The following is a 22,774-nucleotide window of genomic DNA, read 5'->3' as shown; positions in this document are numbered from 1 at the left end:
CCCTCAAGTTTTGATGGGAAACGTAGGTATCCTGGTTTTACAGCTTGGCCTCTCCATTACAGCTGCAAGACCAGGATGCCTACGTTTCCCATCAAAACTTGAGGGAAGCTGACAAGTGTCCAACCTGTGTCAGGCGTCACTTGTAGCTTGGCTCTCAACCCTTCATTGCTGTTAGAGTCAGGCTGGTCTGGGTAGGTTGAGTTGACCTGGAAGGTAATAAATGTGGAAGAGTGTAGTTCCAATCGCCTTGAAAGAGGCAGTTGCAAAACCCCTCCTAAGAAGGCATCCCCTGGAAACGTTCCTTTTCTGGGAAAGGTGCTTGAGTGAATGGGAGCTTCACGCGTTCAGGCAGTCTTGGAGGCCCTTGTATCATTTTAAAACCACTTGAAAATGGCTGAGGCATCCCTGTGGCAGACGTGAGGGTGCTGTCATGTCTAGTTTGGCCCTAAGTAGAACCTCTATGTCCAGAGGCAGTATACCTCTGCACATCCATTGCTAGTGAGAACAACAGCGGAAGGCCGTTGCCTTGACAGCCTCCTTACAGGCTTTAAGAAGCATTCCCGGAAAACAGGATGTTTTACTAGAGGGAACTTTGGCGTAATTCAGCAGGTCTCATTTAATGTTAGAGTTTTTTGTAGTTGTTGCTCCAGACCTACAGAATAAAGTTCTCCAGGATGTGGGTCCGTGAACTTCTCTCTTTGTTTTCAGCAATATGAGGCCGGCTTTTGCCATCTGAATTCCACCACCCCCCGCCCCGCCCCCCAGCAACACATATTCTTGCCTGGATCAGTTTTGGAAGTGAATTTGCAGTTTTTCCAAAATACACAAATGTTTACTGACCTCTCTCTCCCAAGCAATTCATTATCATGTTCTCTGTTCCCCTAGGAAACAAACTAGACTAGAAGCTGCGTGCCAGCTGGAATAGCCAATTTAATCACTCCATTTAGGTTTATGGCAATTGGAGGGGAAGGGAGAGGCCGTGAGCAGCGCCAGTTGGATGGGGAGCCAGGTGCTCCTCTGCACATAACAAAGCCGCCTTCCTGCCCCCCCCCGCCCCTTACATTTGAGCGGCTGTCAGGCTGCTGGAGCACGGCAAAGAAGCTTACATTGAACTTCGGAAATCAGCACCTGACCTGCAGAGAACATGGCATTCAGAATTTTAATTCACTGTTGAGGTAGCAATCCCAGATATGATATACAAGATTGAACAAAACATCAACAGTATTTGTTACTGTACTGATGATCACAATAAGAAGGATTGTTTATACTGGCAAGCATCGTTTAATTTTTTTTTAAATTTTCCTCCTCCCCCAGGTGTCTCGATTCAAACAAATGGTTGGGAAGGTACAGCACCCTGTTATTAAAGAAAGTGCTTCAGATAGCGCACCAGGTACACAGGACATCCATGTTTTTTCAGAAATTACGTTAACAGAGGATGGGGCAGCATGTAAACGATGGTTTTCTAACTTTTGCAATGGAAGTATATACCGGCATTTGTAGTTCTCATTTTTAAGTTTACCATGTTTGCAAATAGGAAAAGAAATGGATCTGAATTAAACTAACTATAGACTTTTTTAAATTATAAGAATAATTTTAGACGGGGAATGTATAATTCAAACTATGGAGAGTTATTTGAATTTCAGGTGCCTCCTTATAAACTGCTCAAATTGGTCCGTCCACACAACAATATTCATTGTGGAACAACTTCTTTGTGACGTCACATTGCTGGGCTTTTCATCTCTACTGAACGACGATTGGGAAACCTCGAGAGCTAAGCTGGCAGGCACAAAATATTTTCCCCTCCCTCAGAAATACATCCTTTGAGCATGCCCAAAGGGGAGTCGTTGCTTTTTGCCAATCTGTTCCTTTTGCCCAGCAGAACAGCAGCATCTAAGGATTTATCTAAGAGAATATCTCAAGAGCTAGTTTTTTCTCCCTTAAAAGAATTTATATCTTTATACAGTCATTGTTCTGCCTCTCCAGCTTTGACTTCTTCATCTTCTGTCTTTAGCTCTGAGCAGGGCTTTTTCTCAGCTGGAACGCGGGGAAACGAAGTTCCGGAACCTCTTGAAAATGGTCACATGGCTGGTGGCCCCGCCCCCTGATCTCCAGACAGAGGGGAGTTGAGATTGCCCTCCGCGCCGCTGAGCGGTGCGGAGGGCAATCTCAATTCCCCTCTGTCTGGAGATCAGGGGGCGGGGCCACCAGCCATGTGACCATTTTCTCCGAGGGCAACCCACTGAGTTCCACCACCTCTTTGTCCACAAAAAAAGCCCTGGCTCTGAGAATCTCTCTACACGATGCTTCTTACACGAGGACGCCCAAGTGTAGGGAGATGCAATTTTAGTTGGGAAGCGTAGTTTAAAAAGACAGAGCCAAAGACACTGTCAATTTCACCTCTCTACACCAGGTACTTTAAAAAGATACAGCCTGTGAAGATCACTCCTCAGAGGGTTGGTTAATTCTATCTTCGCCTCTCCAAAGGGGAGGTGAAATTGACTCAGCCTTCGGGGAGGCTAACATTGCGTCTCCCTACTCTGTAAAATGTCTTGTGTAGGGAGACTCTTAGGCTGAATCCACATTCACCTCTCACCCCTTTTTTCCCGGTATTTTTGCGTTTGTCTTCAATCTGCAAATTTCTCCCCTCCGTTCACATTCCATCCTCAAATGTGTTGTTCTCGCGCGCTCCTACGGTCACACAGCGACTGGAATAGCCGCTTTTTAAAAAAAATTTTGAACTGACTTTTCCATTATTTCGATCTCGCCTTATAAGGAAACATCAATGAAGCGACAATCCTGTTCCTGATATCTGTCTCTCATGCACCACATTTCTGACCTTCTCTCTTTTTTTCCTTGCTGCAGCCCCCTCCACTGTCCATGAACTAATAACATATGCCATAATAAACCAACGGTCTAGTCATCAGTATCAGAAATGGTTTTCTCTGTGTTTTCTTAAATTCGAATGATTGATTCACCGTAATTTCGATATCACAGTAATCCAGAGAAAAATAAAAAACAGGTAAAAAGGATGTTTCGTGAGTCCGTTCTGAGGGATTCACCCCAAAATGATTTTTCAAACGACCAGATTTGATTTAGAAACAACATGATCAATAAATCCAACGCTATGAAGTCAAAAACAGTCTTTTGCAGACTACGGAGCACTTGAAAGTTGAATCAGCCAATAGGAACTCTCGGAATGGCCGGAGAGACAGGAAGGGGGGTGGTTTTTTAAAAAAAACGCGTAAATTGCGCATTTACCCGTTCATGTCCACCGTGAAACTCCTGATGAAAACCTGTTACCACATATTCGGGAGAAATGTGAATGAAATGTGTCTGTTTAATGAGGTAATGTGACCGGCACTCGGGATTGCATGGAGAATGCAGGGAACATGCGACTTAGATTGAGTAATGTGGATTTGACCTTAGTCTTACAGTACAATCCTAAGAAAAGTTACTCCAGTCGAAGCCCACAATGGGCTTCGACTGAAGTAACTCTTCATAGGATTGCACTGTTTGTGTATGTAGTTCTACATCTGTATGTGGTAGATGTAATTCTATGCCCATGAGTTGCTGGCACCTAGGGCACAGCCAACCAAGTTGAAACAGTGTAGGCTGTAGATTCTGTGGAGGGAAAATGACCTTGATGGATAATCACAACTGACTATTGCCTATTATGCCTTGATGGGCATCACGAAGTAGACACTCGCCGTACTGCCTGAAGTTCCCCAAAGGAGGAACCATGAGTCCAGAATGCAAGCTTCGTTGTGCTTTATCTTTCTTTGATCCCACAGCTCAATCTTTTAGCTCAGTTTCCTATTTTCTTGCAAAGTCTGTCTCTAGGCTGTCAGTTTCCATTCCCTCAGCCTCAGCACCAGTGTTTCACTCTTGTTCTGAAAGGGAAGGAAAGTCTAGAGCCAGTGAAGGTGAAGAAGCAGCAGATGCAGTAGAGAGAGACCATTCCTCATGAAACTTTGACTGTCCTCACTGAAGCTACCTTGGTTCCAGATTCTGAGGTCCATGAACTGATTCTAGAGCTGGAACTGATACTGGAGGTCTTGCACCGGGTGGTTCCATGATTCCAAGGATGCTGTCGCTTCGCCTTTTCTGAGTCTCATAGAACATCTGTGCACAGGTCCGATTGAGGATCTCCTGGGATGCTTCCCTGACACTCCTATCCATTAACTTTGGAACCTTCCCCTCCGCATGATCACCTCATCATGAAAGATCAATGTACCTTTTACTCCTGTAACTCTCATTTCCTGATTGAGGTACTGTGGGTCATTTGACAGGGCCTTATTGATTCTTATGAAGCATCTGTCCAAGTACCCTCTTGCCGCTCCATCTTGCCTAGCTGCTTGGCCTGCTGTTCGGAGGCTGCATCAGTCTTGGAGACATCGACCCTTGGAAGGATGCTCCTCCAAGGTCAATGTCTAGTTCTGGTAGATACAGCCTTCCTGCCTCCCTGGGAACACAGCTGGTTCTCTGTGAATCTGTGGACAAATAACACTGGAAAACTACAACATGAGAAAGCATCAGAAAACAATATGGCGTTACTGTGGATAGCAGGCCTGGCACTTGTTGCAGGGGAGGACAACACCCCTGCAAATACCCCCATCAATGTGGTTCCATCACTCATGAGTGGAAGCTCACCAGTGAATGCCTGGATCTGATTTTTCCCTCCAGTAGGAATTCCCACAGATTGAACACACATGAACACATTATGATACCGAGTAAAGCCCTTGGCCCATCAAGGTCAGTCTTATGTACTCAGACTGGCCATGGTTCTCCCAGATCTCCAGCAGAGGTCTTTCTCATCACCTGCTTCCTGATCCTTTTCACTGGAGATGCCGGGGATTGAACCTGGGACCTTCCACATGCCAAACAGATGCTCTGTCGCTGAGTCACAGTAGTGCCTCTCCTTGACCACTTCATGACTCCATGTAGCACCAAGTGTCACCAGTTCTGCTCCAGAACAGTTACAGAACTCCTGTCCCTGAAAGAGAGCTTTCTTTAGACATGGTTGGGATGCTTCTTTTGGGCTTTTTCTCAGTCCCCCTTTGTAATCATGGTCATACGGAAGATCTTAAGAGATAACACAGACTGCATATCTTGACTGCCCCATGCTGAAGACGCCAACTTTGGTTCTCCAGGGTCCTGCTGTTGTCCCCAATTCAGCATCATGGCAGGATTCTGAATTTAGACAGCTGTGCCCAGTAGCCCGGATATGTCAGCTGACCAGTTGATCCTGCAGGCATTGAGAGAAGTCCTGATCAGTGCCAGGAAACTATCCGCCAAAGGATCCTATGAGTGTAGTGGATCTCTTCACCACTTTTGCTCTCCAGCTTGGTGGGATCCATCTGCCTGTCATGGATGAGAGCAGATGGAGGTGAATTTATGGAAATTAAGTAGTGCTTGTGGCAACAAAGTCTTACTCTACTGTTTTAGGAAGAATTGTTCAGGAAGACATGACTCCTCTCCTTTTAGGAATGCACAATCCAGGGCTGCTATGACAGACTGCCCCCCCCTTCACTCTCCCCACTATGAGGCAGATTTTCCCGCCAAAATTCAGTGTCCCTGCTTTGCCCTCTTCCTTTGTACATGGAAATGGCACTAGAGACTGTATAACGTTAAAAAAGAAATAACTTTATTTAACAGGCAGGGATTGAGTAAGTGTAGTCAGGGGATGGAAGTGCTGAGGTAAAAATTTGTTGGTATTACAGAATACACCTTGAGTAACAGGCAAAATAGTATCCTTGAAGCTTATTTTCATATATTCTTGGTTCTTAACAGTGAAAGGTGTTTTACTTAGTGACTTAGTTACAGCAACATTTCTTCAGAAAGTTTCCTATGACAGTTCAGGTTTCCTGGAGTTAGTCTAAAACAGTTTTCCCTTCACAACAGACCCGGGATCCTCGTCAGAGCCAAAACCCCTTTAGAAACTAGGTAGGGATTAATCTTCTTCTCCTCAGAAGATATAACCCTTCTAATTTTGACTTGAAAGGGAGTTTCAACCCACTACTCAGTCACTCTCACCAAAACACACTCCTGGTTCTCTGGTGTCTGTGTACGGGTACTTCAGCTTATGCTGACATTTAGACTTTGCATTCTTAGGACAGTAATACTACAGTTAAGGCAAAAGAATCCTTTCTCCTCACTCCAAAGGGGAACCTGTCTGACCTCTCCTGTCAGACTCCCTCACACTAAAATCCTGTCAGAAATCAACTGACTGCCATCAGACTGGTTCTAACTCACCAATCAGAGAAGAAGGAGCAGCTTGTGACTCAAAGTCTTCATTCCTGGGAATAGTTAACCCTTCCCCTCTCACCTCTCTGATTTTGCTGCACTTGGAAACCTGCTGTAAAGTGCAGCCCATCATAGCTGTGTTTCTGAAGGTGAAGTGCTTTGCACCTAAAAGCTATCTCCAAATCACAGTTCTGTACAATAGTAAAGACCCATTACTGTGAACACATGGATGACCACTCACAGAAAAACAGTTACAGGTGAGCAACCTGTTTTTATTAGAAGATTTAAAAAGAGAGAGCCTCAAAAGTGACAAGTGCATTTTGAGAGCAAGCTTTTGAGTTTCCTTCAATATGTTGGTTATTAAGCAAACTGGGGAAAAGAGGGGGGAGGAGATGACGAACTTGGTGGAGAAGCCCTTGAAATTTCAACTGTCTCCATGTGGAAGGTGTTACCTGTCGACAGAGGGAGGTCTTCTGTCGCAATCCACATTTCTCTATCCCATCTTACCCCTTTTTTTGTTTTGCTTTGAAAATTTGCCCACCAATTTATGCAATTTTAGTTGACTGTAATAAAAAGTGTAAAGCTATTATGTATGTGTTTTTAAAATGTTTTCAACCAGCATGGAAACCTACAATTTTTACCTCTTATAGTCTCTGTTGAGGAGAAGTTGCTAGGCACTGTATTTCCTCTCTGTGTCGTGTGGGAAAGGGAACAGTTTGGTTTGCTTCCATTTTGTTGGAGTTTTATTTTATCTGGTATCAGCCTGGGAAGATCATGGAAGAATCAACTAAATAAAAAAGGTTGTTAGGACAGCACTTACAGGAAATAACACCCAGAGACTGTAAATTTTGAGAGGGACATCCTGTTGAAGGCTAAAGTAATCTCGTGAATCAAGTAGTATACCTTGTGGAACCTAAGCATGATATACAGAATAAGCTAGCATTTTCTTTTTGCTTTGTTAAATATAACCATGTCTTAACTATTTTTTCCACATCTGCAGAGACAGTATTACATGAAGAAAAACAACCTGAATTTATGGTAGGAATATGCACTATCGGTATATTGTATTGTGAAACAAAACTTCTGTGATGTCGATGTAACTAAAAAAGGTTATTTGGATCAGATTTTAAAGGGTTTTAGGAACTAGGAAGATTTCAGTAGCCATAATGGATAAAGTCATTTTAAAAAGACCCCTTTGGTCATTTTCACACTAGGATACTCCTGTATTGCTATAGTGCTGTAGAATTGTCACAAGTTTCCTACAGCACTTAATATCACCTATGATGGCCCATGCTGAGTCTCACTTGTAAGATCCCAGATCTTTTAATTCAGAAATAAGTACTATTAAGTTCCCTAGAAAAGGGGCTCAAAAGGAAGTTTAATGGCACCTGCACTCAGGGTGCATCTAAACAACAGGTACAATACAAGCCATGTTGGTGCGTTCCCTGCCCCATCTCACAATGACACAAACTGTCAGGGACTTTCCTTTAAAACATGCTTGGCCGCTTGGTGTAGCTCAGAGCACTGCTGGGGGGAGGAGGGGCTGAGGGCACAGGAGACACAGGGCGGGGGGGAGCAAGCAATCCCTCCGCAGCTCTTTCCACCAGGAAATACAGTGCAGGAGGGAAAGTGGAAACCCCTCCTTCCAGTGCTCCAAGCCATGTGACCAATCAGGCATTTAAAAAAGATGAGTCCCCCAGAGAACGTGTGGTTGTGAGATGGGGGAACCCCAAGCCAGATCGTAAGATTGTGTGTGTGTGTGTGTGTGTGTGTGTGTGGTTTAGATGCGCCTTCTGCCAGTGGCCCCACCGTTGAAACGGAGCCTTCCATCGTTTCCTGAATCAGCTTCTTCCCATTCTTCCGAACTCGTTTGCTTGCAAGAAACTTGCCCTTTAAAAGGTCTTTTTTAAAAACATCATTTTATGAGACTGAGAAAGAAAGACATTAATGGGGCTGTTGGGAGAGTAATTTGGGGTGGGTGGGTGTGTTTGATTTTTTCCTGTTGGTTTCAGCATTGTATATTGTAATTGCACATTGAGTGGATGTTATGTTTTGTTAATTTGTAAGTCATTTCATGCAGAGAAGAAGCAGGATAAAAAGACTTAACTGAAATAAGCCTTCACATAAGTAGCATGAGAATCAGAGGATCAAGCCAGCCTCCTGGGGACAGAGACCTAACGGCTGGGCCATCCGGCACAGGGAGAAGGACCAAGTAGAAATCTGGAAGGAAAGTGAAGCCACCAGGGACTTATCCTGCCATTCCAGCCACCCCATGTACTCCCATTTCCACATGGCTGCCAATAGGGCACTGGGTATGAATATGAATAGCAGAGGGAGAGAGAAACAGCAGCCAGACGCCATGCCTGATTTTTCAGGAGAGATGAAGGGGGAAAAGGAAGGGCTTGAAATGAGGGCCAGGAGCCATTGCTGCAGCAAACACTGGTTCACTCAAAAGTCATTCCCCCAGAGTCAGATTGGAGCCAGCTGGAAGCTTGCAGGGGGGAAGGTGGTTGCCACGGGCCTTACTGCTGCTGCTGGGTGGCCCTGTTGAGCCACGGGGGTGGGTTGCAGGCAGGCACCACCATCCTCTTGCCTGAGGTGCTGCGAGGACGAAGACCCCTTCTCCACGAGGGAAGTGAGTCCAACATGCCCAGTGGTTAATCCAGCCCAGAATCTCTGCTGTGAGATTTTACTCAATGTGAAGATGAGACATGAATTGTTGCAATGTTGTTTTAATTCCACCCCCCTCCTTTAGTGCACCGCAAGGGACCGCGTAACGTTCTGTCGTATTGCTTTGAAAATCTGGGAAACCTCCCAAGTTCCCTAAAAGGTGTCAAGGCCATTGACGTGATCTGGGTGTGGTTTTTCACAACAGTGAAATGCTGGACTGGCCATAAGGTTGCTTCTTGACACAGATGTATAGTTCTTGTTTGATTACTCCAAAAATGTTTATTGGGAAATGGTTTGTATTCATTCCAGGCTACCTTTTAAGCAAGGCTGGTGATTCTGTCTTTGTTATAAAAACAGGCGGATCTTCTCAGTGCAGCCAGGATTCCTGTCATGCCAAGCACCATATCCGAAATTCCTGTATCGTCGAGGCAAAGAAAAACCTATTCAGACACAGACTCAGAAAGAGAATGTGGCCTTCCGCCATCGGCTGACACCTTGCCTTCTGTGCCAGCCCTGACTGTAACGTCGAGTGGTTCTGCTGCTTCTCATGTACCTTCAGATATTATGGGGAGCTTTGAAAGTAAAATCAGAAGAACAGAAATTTCCCGCGAGTCAGAAACCTCTCTGTCCAGTTCTGGTGGAGTCCCAGCAGAATTTTCAGACGGCCCGGCTGAGGCAGGAGACTCGGAAAGCACGGCTGTGGGAAGCCTTGGGAGCAGAGCTGCGGAGGAGGAACCGCCTCCCCCGGCAAAGCAGTCCCCACGACTAATGCAGGTAACTGTAGTGCGGACAATACGCAGCACGTCGTTTCTTGTTACTTCTTCAGCAATTGATTTATTCGTACTTGTCTGGTGGAGAAGCTTGCTTGACGTTTTGAGGTTTCCATTTTCAGTCACCTCAATCACTGGCATTGGGTTAATAAGCGCAGCGCCCTCGGGTGGAGTGGGGAACGGCCTGGCGATGGTGGTGCAGATGGCTGTAGCACAGCAGACTTTAGCCGCCCTCAGGGCATATCTACACTAAAGACTCAAATGCTTCCGCGTTGGCCTTTAGCTCCCCATGCACCCACCCACAGCGGGTGTTTATTTTAGGTTCTGTACAGCATCACCATGCAATAGTTTTCCTCTAGGTTTCCCCCTGCCTCACAACATTTCCCCCAAACCTGCTTTGTTACAATCATTGCAGAAAAATAATACTTAAAGCAAGTTTGGCCACTGTGTGGGAAGGAAGGTGTAGCTTTTTGGACCTGCCACACCTACATGGTGTTCTTTGTCCCCGTCCCACACCTGGCACCAGTGGACTTTTTGATGGCTTTTTTCAGTTGTAGGTCTGCTGCTATAGCAGTATTACACATTATAGCAGTAGACCTATTACCGTTTTTTTTAAAGCTGGTAAAAAGTACTCCAGAAATGAAGGGCGTGGAAGGCAAGGACAAGGGCGCACCACAGAAAATGTCGCTGGGTGCTTCCTTCATCGCCTCTGCATTTGCGGTAGCAATAAGAGCTTAACGAGGAGGCATCGCCCCCATGCGGCAGGAGCCTTGAACTGGTTAACAGTCAGTCACCTCTGGAATGGGGGGAGGGAACTGCTTCCATGGACGTGTAATTCTCAGGGTTCTCTAGAGAAGATACAACAGCTAAAGTGATATACAGCAGATGTGTCTGTAGTATAGACGCTTTCAGCAAACATTTTCTGTACACTAAACAATCTCTCCACAGTGTATCAGAAATATTTTGCTTACATTCCTTCGTTTTGTCATCCTTTCATGATAACATTTTAAAGATGGCATTTCACCCACATATTGCCAGCCACATGATATTCCAAAATTTGTATGTAATATTCCTGTAGGGTAAGTTCATGAAATGAACAACCGACTGCATGTTTTTGTAAAATATTTGCGCTTTACCACAAAATACTGTACTGTGGTACACAGCTACCAAGAAGCCCATGTAGACTTAACGTTTGCCATTCAGTTAAGCAGAATGAATGCAGGGAACTGCAAACAGTAGTAATTCCCTGTGGCTTTCTGTCCCCCTCGTCTTAATGGCCAACTGGGTGGGACGGACCCCTTGCTAGCCAGCTGGTGCCTCCCTCCCCCTCTCAGATCCTTGGACCTCTGTAAATAATTGCATCAACTACAAACATTAAGGCCATTAGACCATATGATCAACTTAGAAATGTTTTCCTTAGGTAGGTTATAAATAAGTGTATAAATGAATAATACCAGTATGTGTGTGCAGCGTGTGCCTGGGTCTATACAGTATACAGGGCATTGGGCCACCCTTTTGTTTGTACTTTATTAATATCTTCCAGTATAAACTGGGGTGTGCATATGGTAGCCAGCTCTCAAGCCAGAATTATACAAATATAAGGTTCATAAAAATGGATTGTATATGTTCTGTTCTTCCCTTTGCACATTTTTTTCTGTTTGTCAGTTTGTTAGTTTAAATTCATTACTTTTGTGCATTCAAAAGATTTTAAGATACTCACTCTTACCTGTTTTTCTCCATGGTACTTTACTACCTGGTATATTGCCTCTGAAATGTCCAAGGAATCGCATTTTAGGTCTGAAGCTTTTGTGGAAGTCCCAGATGAAGCTGAAGCACCAAAACCACCAGGTAAGTAACTAATTTTTATAGAAACCATCTATTTCCAGGAGACTGATGTACATGTATGTCAAGGAGCAGAAAGCATGTCCTTTCATAGGTGAATGTTGGGAGCTGCATGCCGTTAGTGCCCATCCATGTATTTATTTACTTACTTACTTACTTCACTTAAGTAAAGATAAAGGTAGTCCCCTGTGCAAGCGCTGAGTCATTACTGACCCATGGGGGGACGTTGCATCACGACGTTTTCTTGGCAGACTTTTTGTCACTGGGTGGTTTGCCGTTGCCTTCCCCAGTCACCTACACTTTACCCCCAGGAAACTGAGTACTCATTTTACCGACCCCAGAAGGATGGAAAGCTGCGTCAGTGGTAATTTTGAACCGGCTACCTGAACCCGCCTTCCGCCAGGATCGAACTCAGGTCATGAGCAGAGCTTGGGCTACAGTTCTGCCGCTTACCACTCTGTGCCACGGGGCTCTTCACTTACTTCACTTATACCCCACTATTCTCCCCAGTGGGGACCCAAACATTCATTCTACGTGTTACTCCTTTTACGAGCTCTCCAGGGAGCCAACCTGTCCTCTGCACAGGCACGTGTCGCTTGGGGATTGGCTTTTATTAAAAAAAGGAGAGTGTGAACGGGCTCGGGAAGTTGCCACTGGCGGAGGGAGGGTTTCTGCCTTTCTCTCAAGCCCCCCACCCCACCCCGTGCAAAAACTGTGCAGGGAAGGAGAGGCTTTCCTCTCTCTGCTACCACATATGCACAAAATACCTCCACATGGAGCCGCAGAAATGTGAAAATATCTTCTCACCGCAGCGTTTTTGCACGTGGGAAAAGGCTTGGGGGAAAAGCAGGAGCTCCCCCTCCCCCAGCAGTAGCTTCCTGAGGCCATTTGCATGCTCATTTTGGGGGGGGGGTAGAAGCCACTCCCCAAGGTGATGGGTGCCTGTGAGGAGCACCGGTTGGCTCCCTGGAGAACTCGCAAAAGAAGTAACGTGTAGAGTGGTGGGGCTTACAACTCCTCCTCCTCACCACGATGTTTTAAAGGTAGGTAAGGCTGAGAGTATGGAACTGCCGCAAGGCTACTAGTGGCGATTCAAACCTGGGCCTCCAGACTGTAGTTTGATCGTCTAACCACCACGACACCATTCCGATTCTCTCTCAGATTGGGAAAACAGCAGGGGTGTGTGTGAGTGGTGTGTGTATGGTGTGTGTGTGTGTGTGATTCTAAGCCCTCTCTCTCCACGCGCTGTGGTCCAGATGCCGATCAGGCCCCCTGCCCTTGTGGAAACCACCAGACTTCAGAACTCCCCCCTCAACCTGACCCAGGGACATCCTAGCGATTCGAACGCGCCCGGTCACTGCGAAAGGGGTGTTGACTGAATGGCAGCTGCTGAGGGCAGTGCGTTCTGTTTAAGGACGGACTAAAAGCGTTTTATATAAGGGGCAGTACATGGTTACAAATGTCATTCTAATGTTTTGGGCTATGGTATCACAGAATATATTTTAGGTTTTATAAAAATTTAGAATAACTAATTGTAAAGAAATTAACAGATCGAAGAGCTAAAATAAAATACCTTATGAATGTCTAAATATAAGAAGTATATATTGTTTATTGTTGGATGTTTTAAAACTTCTGTTCTGGTTAATTGTTTCTAGAGTCAGCTAATGAAATTCTACCACAATGGCCTTGGAAAGAAATTGAGGTAAGTAATGACATAATAGATTCAATACTGTCCTAACCTGGATAGTCCAGAAAAGCCTGAACTTGTCTAAATCTTGGAAGCTAAGCAGGGTCAGCCTTGGTTAGAATTTGGGTGGGAGACCTCCCAAAAAAATCAGCCCCCCTATGCAGAGGCAGGCAATGGCAAACCACCTCTGTTAGCCTCTTGCCTTGAAAACTCCAGCAGGGGTCGCCATAGGTCAGCTATGACTTGAGGGCACTTCCCAGCACCTCCAAGGAAAGTACTATTAAAATTCCATAAACTGTATTTAAATAAAAGAGGGTGAGGGGATGAGGATGCTTACAGTATTTTCTATTAAAATAATTTGTGCATGAACCCTCTCTGCGATCCGTTTGGAGAAAAATGCCTTGTGACGCCCTTTATCCTTGCCACTGTCTTGCCTTCCTCCTTCTGCATCAGAGCCGGTCTGTCTAGCTGAGGGCACTGGCATTTAGCTGGTGTGGGGGTGGGGGGTGGGGATATCGGGGCTGGTTCTGATCAGGCACCGCTCCGCTTCCTTGGCAACACGGCAGACACCCTCTTATGGTCTTGCTTCCTACCCCTTTCCTGCCTTCGTCTTGCAAAGATGCCTTGGTTTAAATTTAACAGAATAGTAGAAGAAAACAACTTGGAATAATCTTTTAATAAAAACTCTTATTAAAAAAGGAAATAACCCAAGTCTACAATCTCAAGATCTCAAGAGGTGTATGCATGTGTGCAGACTAGCAATGAATGATTATTACTAGGATAAGAAGGGGTAGCTGAAATTACAGTAAATGCAACAGGGAGTATAGGAGCAGATGTACCTTCCTCTGTATTGTTCTCTGAAACTTCTCTTGTGAATGTTTGTGCTCTGTTGTAGGATAAGCATTCTTATTTCAGTGTAGAATCGTGTCACACACACACACACACAAAATAAGAACCTAGCACATGAACAACCAGGCTTTATGTACCATTTTGGTTGAGGGGGCAGCCGATCGAACATCCCCACAGTATGCAGCACAACTTTCCATCCCATTGCTGAAGTTCTTATCCACTTGTTTGCCTCTTTCCCATCCTTCTGGGTCCTCCCCCTCCCCACACCCTTCATGGGAGGTTAACCCCGTTAGGTTGGAAGGCGAGTGGACTCAGTTGGCCGGCTCTCACACTGTGATGGGAGTAGGAGTGGGGTTGAGGAGCCCCCCCCTCAAAGTTGACGTGGTCCTAGCCCTAAGAGCCCCCACCCCACCAATGGGATGATGAGCTGTCTCCACCCCAGCTGCCTAGGTTCTTCTCAGATGGGCAAGCCATCCTAAACCCATTGCTTTCCTTTCGCTGGACCCGGAGGCGCCCACCCACCACCCAAGCCAGGTAGCCCTTGGTTCAGTAACAGCGGCTGCGTGAGGAGTGTAACCACGCGCACCCCGACCTGCACTGCACACGCTCCCAAAATCAGACTGTGGAAGCACATGGAAGCAGAGGGATACAAGCTCCAGGCCATCTTTAGGCATTACAGATTTCCAGTGCTCTTTCTTAGTGCTGCTGTGTCTACCGCTTGTCTTATTTAGTGCCAGCAGTCTTCCTCCATGCTGAGAAAAGGCCCTCCACGACTGCTGCTTTGGCTGGAGGAAGGCAGTGAATGCCTGGCTCCCCTCCAGCTTCTTTAATTTCTATGCTCAGGATGGACTGGAGGGAAGAAGTCTTCCTGGTTGGCCCCATGCCCTGGGCTGTGTCAATACCAGACAGCTGGCCAACGGGGTGAGAGTGCAGGTGGCAGCACAGCCCCTCCCCTAGGCAAGAGCAAGCCTATGCTAGGATGCATCAGCCCCTCATCTATCACCCTTTCCCTGATGGCTCATGGCGGACAGCCCGATTTACAGTCTTAAGTAGCAGAGTTTTTTAAAATGGGCCATGGTCGTGGTTGGATGTCAGTTGAAAAGCAGTTCTTAAACTCCCCCTGACTCTCCAGTCATTATTCCTGCTCAGTTGACAAGAACTGAGAACTGATGATTGATTCAGGAATTCCACAAGAGGCCTGTGCAGCCGAGAGAAAACAGGACATAAACGATCATGCTGAAGACAAAGAAATAAAAGGAAATTGTAGGGAGAAGTGGAGCCTTTGCCAAATCAGAGTGATGTGCAAGTGGCCATGTAATAGTTGACGGATTTTTAGGGGGAGTCTAGTGCTACATTCAGCTCCATTTAAACTCCATTTCCCTCGATTATGGATGACTGATCTTTCCGCAGCTCAAAACCCTCACGGGGATAACCCTGCAGGGGCAGTGTAATTGTGCCCTTCCCTGCAGAAATCACTGGACTTTATTTGGGTGTATACTTATTAATAGATGGGTCTGCCAGTGGCTGTCCAGTTGAAATTGGGAAATGTACCTTTCCTTTTCGTTTTATTCCCTAACTTCCTAAATAATACCTTGGTAGAATTTATGAATTCCTTTATTATGAAGACCTTTAAGTCTTATTTGTGTGCAATGTTTCCTACTTTTCTTAGCGTCTCTCTACACAAGACATCGTACAGGGGGACACTCCTGTGTGGTCTTATATTCAAATGTACGCTGTCTCCCATCAGCGCATGTATATCCACAATGGGAGAACAAGGGCAGGATCTTTCACTTGAGCGTCCCTGTGTAGGATGTCTTGTGCAGAGACTCTTAGTCACCTTGTATTGTCTCCAAAATTGGCTAAGAAAATTATTGTAAGCCTTATGAATGTATGGGCACAACGTCTGTGTGTTCAATATGATTCCCATATTTCTTGTCTTCCATATTATTATTGAAGCCTTGAAAATATCATGGTTTTGTTCTCCCCCCCCCCCCTCTCTCTCTCTCTCTTTCCTCTCCCTTTCCAGTTCCAGGAAGCAGTTTTCAGTGGAGACAAGTTTGAACCTTTCTTGAGACATATCAGAGGAGTACAACCCCCAGTACTTCCTGAGGGCAAAGTAGATGAAACATCCATTTTCGGTCATTTAGAAAACACACGCCCGTACGTCGAAATCAAAGAACAAGAAGACCAAGACCCGCCTCGTCCGATGCCTCCAACAAAGGCTGTCAGTAGTTCAGGCCCCAAGTTAGTTCAGAGTGGTGAGCAGCTTTCTATACTAAGACTAATCGAAAAAAAGATTGAACTGGAAGAGGAAGAGCCACAGCTTGCCATACAGAAGGATGAAGAACCAAACCCTTGGACAGTCGAACCAGATCTCCCTCAAAAGCCACTTGAAAAGTTTGTTTCAGAACCAGAAGTAAAGCAAGTCCATATTTCTTTTAAGAGGTCTGTTGAAGACTTCCTTGTCAACAGACTTATAAATGTAATAGCGTTGAAATCACTTTTAAGCAAAAATGTTGAAAACCTTGTTGAAGAGAGGCTCTTGGAAGCTGAAGTATCTGAAGAACTAGAGGACAGCATGGATACTGTGGAGAGCTTGCCGGATGAGAAGAGAAAACATTTACTTGGCGGAAGACAACCCCGTTCTGGAGAGAGGCTTTCAGAAGTGGACATAAGGAATTTGAAAACGGTTGCAAGTCAAAACTTGCAAGCCAACCTCATAGGAAAACTTTCTGCACATGGGATAATCTCAGGCATGGAGCTAGCTGAGAATAACCAAAAGGTTTCTACCTCAAGTTCTCTAGAGGAAGATTTGCTCCAGAGCAAGAAACATTTGTCCAAGGAAACAATTTCACAAACGGACATCATAACCTTAAAATCACTAAGTGACCTTCTGTTAGGAGACAGTTCCAAAATGGAATCCGCCCAAAGTAGCCAAGAGGACCAGCGGGGGGTCGGAGAGCCTGGTCCGTCTGAAAGCAAAATGGACGACGGAGAATCTGCTTTAGGTGTTCAAAGCCAAAGTTGTTCAGTAGAAGGAACCAACACAGAGGCTGGCTTAGGCAAGGAATGCCTCCCCAAATCGCTGGAAATCATTAGAGTAAGATTACCAATGAGCACAGAAACAGAGTTAACTAAGAAGTCACTTTCGGAACCAGAAGTAGGTCTCAAATCTGATCCAAACAAAACTGTTAATGACACTGTTATTGAAAAACTTTTAAAAGCAGAACTAGTCAGTCTAAAGTCATTTTTAAGCAAAGGACTCCAAGATCACTTTAAAGATAAACTTTCAGAAACCGGATTGAGTACAAAAGAAGACTTTGAAAAGGTGTGCCAGAAGTTGTCCTTGAATGTGAAAGACGAACTCACAACGGCACTGGAGAAAGCTTTACCTGGAGGAGGCCAGGTTTCCTCTAAGGAGAGTCTTCCTGAACTATGTGCAGTGAAAGGGCAGCCTGTGTTCAATGAAAGTATTCGGAACTTTCTCTTAGAAACACTTTCCGAAAGTGAGATTGCCAATCTAAAGTCTGTATTAAACAAAAAGATCCAAGACCATCTTTTAGAAAGACTTTCAGAAATAGGCTTGATTACAGAAGAAGAATTAATAAAAGTACTTGAAAACTTCTTTCCAGTAGTAGCCCAAGAAGCACTGCCAGGAGGAGTTAATGAAAAAATCTCCTTCGAAAAAGAGAAAATTGCACGTTCAGTGTCCTCCTTAACGCAAAGCCTGCAAGACAGATTTTCAGAAGAAGAATTAAAAAATCTCAAGTCTCTTTTAAACAGACTTTTGAAAGAAGACCACAGAGACAGACTTTCAGAATCAGACATAAAAGGTTTAACATCTGTTTTACAGAAGAACTTCAAGGACCTTCCCATTCAAAGCAGCTCTGAAACAGGGATAAGCAGAGAGGTAGAAATAAAGGATGGCCATAGCAGATCTTTGCTAACTATTGAAGAAAGTTCACCTGAAGATACTACTGTGGGTGTAGCTGAGAAAGAAAAATGTTATTCAAAGGACAGTCTTAGCAAAATGATTTCTGATGAAAAACTTGGCTTAGGAGAAAAACCAGACCTTTCTGTCAATGGTGTTTTTGACACAGAAGCAATGAACAAAGAAACTCAAACCAACGGTTTCATTTCCCCTCCCAAAAAACTTGCCATGCAAGGAGAAAAGCCTGATCCTTCTATAGACAGTGTTTGGGGCACAGAAAAGCACAGTGAGACTCAGACCACCGATTTCATAGTCCCTCCCAAAAAAGTAAAACAAAGTTCTAAAAAAGAAAGCGACAGGTTGCAGAGTTCTGATAAACCAGACATGCCAAATCCAAAGAAAAGGTATGAAACAATATTTAAAAACAAACTATCTGATGATTCTTTAAAAAGAACACCTGAACCCTTCACCTCTTCATCTTTTTTGAGTGCCCATGATATTGGCGTCCAAACTGAAATTAAAAATTACCTCTCCAGGCCTCCAGGTTATCTCCCCAAGCCCACTTTTCCAGTCAACCCTCAGACATTTCTCTTCCTGCATTCAGAATCTGAGGAAGAAGCAAGGCCGGCAAGCAAACTTCCTCACAAATCCAGACGCAGCAAGAGGCCAGACCAGCTCTCTAAAAAAGATGCCATGCCACACTATCTGCAACAAGTAGTGGTCAATACGCCAGTTAAGAAGGAAAAGACAACGGGCAGAATTATGCCTAAGGATGTGTTGAAAGAAAAAGGCAGGAAGCATTGCGAACCACCTTTTCCAAAACTAACCGCGACAGAAAGCAAGAGGGACATGAAGACAACAGCAGCCCCTGGCGTGGCGAGAAAGGAAAGCTTGAAGCAAAAATCTGAAAAGAAACGAGATGAGATCAGGCCCAGAAAATCCTTTAGCAAGATTGCCGTCCTGTCTGACCCCCAGCCTCAGAATGTGGGAGGAACTCCTCCGGACAAACCGTCTGCAACACAATTCCCGGGTCCTTGGCGCACAAAAGGAAATGCCCCGGTAAGGACAGGGATTGTCTGAATCTTGTGCGTGAACAAGACAATGTGACACCTGGAGGCAGCATATATATATATATATATAGGACCGTGTCTGTAATGCGTTTGTGTTTCCCTAACTGGTAGCTCAGGGCCATGTAGACTCTACTGTTCAGCATAAATGTTGAAGCTGAGTATACTGAAGAAACATGACAGACTTTCAAGTAAAGGTTCCCTTCCGGCCTAAAAAGTTTAATACCAGCTGGTTAAACTGCACCCAACAAACCCAGCGCTTACAGGTTGCTTGGATTATGAACCAGCAGATTTCACTGGACAATGTTGCTTTTGAAGTGTACTGATAAGAGTTTTTCAGAGACCTGAAAGGGGTGCTGTAGAGCTCTTAATCTCGGCTATATTCATATTCCGTTTTTATGCCCTGCTGAGGACTCTAGTCAGGCTGGGTTCTGGTTGCACGGCCAGCGTGTGTGTGTAATGTTTGCTGTGTGAGGCTCTTGCCAGTGGCTTTTGCACAGCAACTCTGAATAACACCTTTCCTTCCCCATGTGTGCATGAACATACACGCTCACCTCTGTGTCCACAGCTTTTGTGGATCTGGATTATTTTCAGACTTGTGGATTGTAGCCCTTTTAAATTGGGGGGGGGGTTTCCCCCCCCATGGCTGCTCTGTCCCTCAGCAATACCACACCATTCAACATTTTGTCAGTTCAATGACTAGAACACAAGTTAGTCATCTTGTGATTTCTTCAAGCCCTGTGTTGCTTAAAATGTCTAATGTTAGAGAAGTTAAGTCTGCCCTCAAGGAAAGCTTCGGTGCTTTTAGCCCTTTCTGCCCTGACTTTGCTACTCAACTTACTACTTGACTCCGTGTTTCCCTGTTCCTTCACTATTTTGCCTATCAACAGCACACCCCATCCGTGAACCATATTTGAGAATTTTCTCTAGTGGTTCTTTATCCCTTTTTATCTAGATTTATGGCATACCTCATTTCTAAGATTCAGGGAAAGTAAGAAAAACAAATTTCTACAAATTTCCCGCTTTTCAATCCTAGCCGGGATCAAGAATTTTCTTTAATGCTTCTGAAAACTGGTAATGGGAGGAGCTCCCATGAGTGGGAGGAGCTGCTGCAGTCGTGCACCCTTGCTGCTGACACCCAACTCCAAGAAAGAACACGCGTGATCTCCTTGGCTGGCCTTTCCCTCAACCACAGGGAAACTGTAATTGCAACCTTGTATGTTATTTCTTACCCCTTACTTGCTTAAGGTTTTCCTAGGCATACTGACTGTTCCTTTCTCTCATAGACTGTGTATTATTTGCGACTGTTCATTACTCTCTGAATAGCTGGTATTTTTGTGAGCAGTCCATGACATCACAGCAGCTCAGCCAGTGGAGGAGAGCTCACAGATAACAGCTAGTGTTGTGCCTATTAGATACAAGATTTCATTCTTTTTGGAATTAGTCTAATGTATAGATGTTAGCTATTATATGAGTGGGACAAATGACATAGGTATACCAAATGATGCAACACAGTGTATATATGATTCCACAATGAGTCGACAGTTGAGATCTGAAAAAATTTGTAAGAGATTCACTGATATGAAGAAGTTTGTCATCGTCATGATTACTATTATTATACACCTGAATGCTTAAACAACTTTTATCTGGTTTTATTTCATATTTAGAACATTCCAGGCACACTTGATTTAGACATGGAAACTTTTAAGCATCTTGAGAAAGCCATAGAAAGGGCTCTTATAGATTTAGGGAATGCCCCAGAAGGCGGCCCTAGCCAGGCTCCGCATTCTGCAAGACCAGGCTCTGCTCCAGGGGTTGCTGCCACCGCTAAAGAGTTGCTCAGGTTACTTTCTGCAAATGCATCTGCCGTTGAAAGTCCAAGGATTTCTACAAGCTCGTTATCAGAGATGCTGGACAATCAAGAACACATACTAAAAGTGAGCCCGGAACAACTGGAGGTTGTACTCTGGACTCTTCGAAATGTATTACGGCAGACCACAAGACCCCCCCCCCAAATAGGAGTTAGATGGAAACCATCAGTGCCTAAACCAACTGCGTATGTGTACTTCATGTGTTACTATTTTCCACACCTGTAGTGAGAAATAAAACATACTTCGTAAGTGCTTATTGTGTACTGGGATATCTGTAAATTTTCACCAAAAGGGCTGATTTTTTAAAAATATAGCTGAGTGTTCTATGTCAAATGTGTGAAATATGCCTTGGTAACTTCTGTAGGTCAGAAAACTGGCTGACTTTACAGATATTTTAAAAAAGATTTGTCACTGATACCCAGCATGAAGTAGTGGTTAGAGTATCAGTCTAGGATCTGGGAGACCCGGGTTTGAATCCCCGATCGTGCCATGGAAGCCAGCCCTTGGGCCAATCACAGCCTCTCTTACACTGCAGAGATATCGGGGGGGGGGAGGGATAAAATGGAGGAGAACGATACAAATCGCTTCGAGTCCTCACTGGGGAGAAAAGCCCCGTATAACTCAAAGAAAAATCAGACGTCACGCAGGCCCCTGCTTGTCATACTATGAGGCTGCCCAGATCCCCCGTGCTGGCCTTCAGCCAGGGGTCAGGCAGGGCTGTTCCTGAGTGCTGTCCCTGCTGAGGGCAGGAAGAAGAGCAATGAGCACGGAGAGGTGGGGGGGTGGGGTGGGGGGCTAATGGCAGCACTTTTGTTTTTCCCCACTGCAAATGCTTCACGCCATCAAATGCCACCCCGCCCCCATCTTCCTGCATTGCAGCAGGTTGATAGGAGACATTCAGACATGGTCAATACTAGTAATCAAGTCCACCTGGCTGCTTGATAGTAATTAGATTTTGTGCTCAGGAAGACTCGTCTTTGCTGACGAGAGTGCCTTGATAGATCTAGGGCAGGCATGCAGATGTCCCATCAGTTAATTTGTCTCCAGCCCAAAGTTATGGGCACCTGTTAGCATAGCCTGAGGAAAGCTTTACCTTCTCCAAAGTAGGGCATTGCTAGCTCCTAAAATGGCTGCCAAAATGAATTTAGCCAAGATGGAGTCAGAGCAGACAACACACACCTGGGAAGGGGGTCCCACCCCAGGCAACAACACCTTGAAGGGTAGAAGTTCTTCATCTCTGTTGACACTGACAGCCCCTTCAGTATTAGCCACCATCTCACGCCTGGGACCGTTACGGATAATATCCATTGGATACTGGTATTCGAATTCTCTGAATGGAAGCTGGGATCCCTGTTCATCTACCCCGGTACCTGCCATGCTTGTTCCCAATGACGGATACAAGCTTGCCTCCTACCTCTCTGCTCAGCCAAGCTGCAAGCCTTCCTCCAGATTAAGGAGCCTCCCTCTGACGGGAGTGGTGGTTCTAGCAGAGGAAGAGCTCCTTCTGTTGGAGGAAGCGTCCTTAGCTCAGCCCTAGAAGGTCCTAAATTTTACTCTGCACCCGTGCATTGTTCCAACAGCATGGCCACAGCATTGCCATCGGGACATCAGTTACAGGTAAGCAACTGCCATGAGGAGACATACTGCCTTGCTAATTAATATAAGAATATATTTAAAAGATGTCCCAGATTCTCCTTACAGAGCAGCTGTAAATAATGAGTCGTTTCAGACTGCCATGCTGCTTTGAGACCAGGTGCCTCTAAAATGCAGCCAGAGGAGTAGTTCAGCTACACCAGTCAGTCACTCCTGGGGGTTATCACACTTGCACTACCAGGTCCATTATA

General features: G+C 45.2%; 1 protein-coding gene across 1 annotated transcript in view; it reads left to right on the top strand.

Moving 5' to 3' along the window:
* Positions 1-21,182, top strand: part of C2CD6 (C2 calcium dependent domain containing 6) — a 38,269-nt gene extending 17,087 nt beyond the window's left edge. Inside the window, exons 11-16 of the mRNA XM_054970145.1 lie at positions 1,315-1,390; positions 7,244-7,281; positions 9,271-9,687; positions 11,465-11,531; positions 13,181-13,227; positions 16,088-21,182. Coding sequence (XP_054826120.1) covers positions 1,315-1,390; positions 7,244-7,281; positions 9,271-9,687; positions 11,465-11,531; positions 13,181-13,227; positions 16,088-19,072 — 3,630 coding nt within the window. The 3' untranslated portion in view covers positions 19,073-21,182. The remainder of the gene's footprint in view (positions 1-1,314; positions 1,391-7,243; positions 7,282-9,270; positions 9,688-11,464; positions 11,532-13,180; positions 13,228-16,087) is intronic.
* Positions 21,183-22,774: the final 1,592 nt, after the last annotated feature.

This window comes from Eublepharis macularius, chromosome 2 (assembly GCF_028583425.1).
Source record: "Eublepharis macularius isolate TG4126 chromosome 2, MPM_Emac_v1.0, whole genome shotgun sequence".
NCBI lineage: Eukaryota > Metazoa > Chordata > Lepidosauria > Squamata > Eublepharidae > Eublepharis > Eublepharis macularius.
This window is presented reverse-complemented; position numbering and strand designations above follow the sequence as displayed.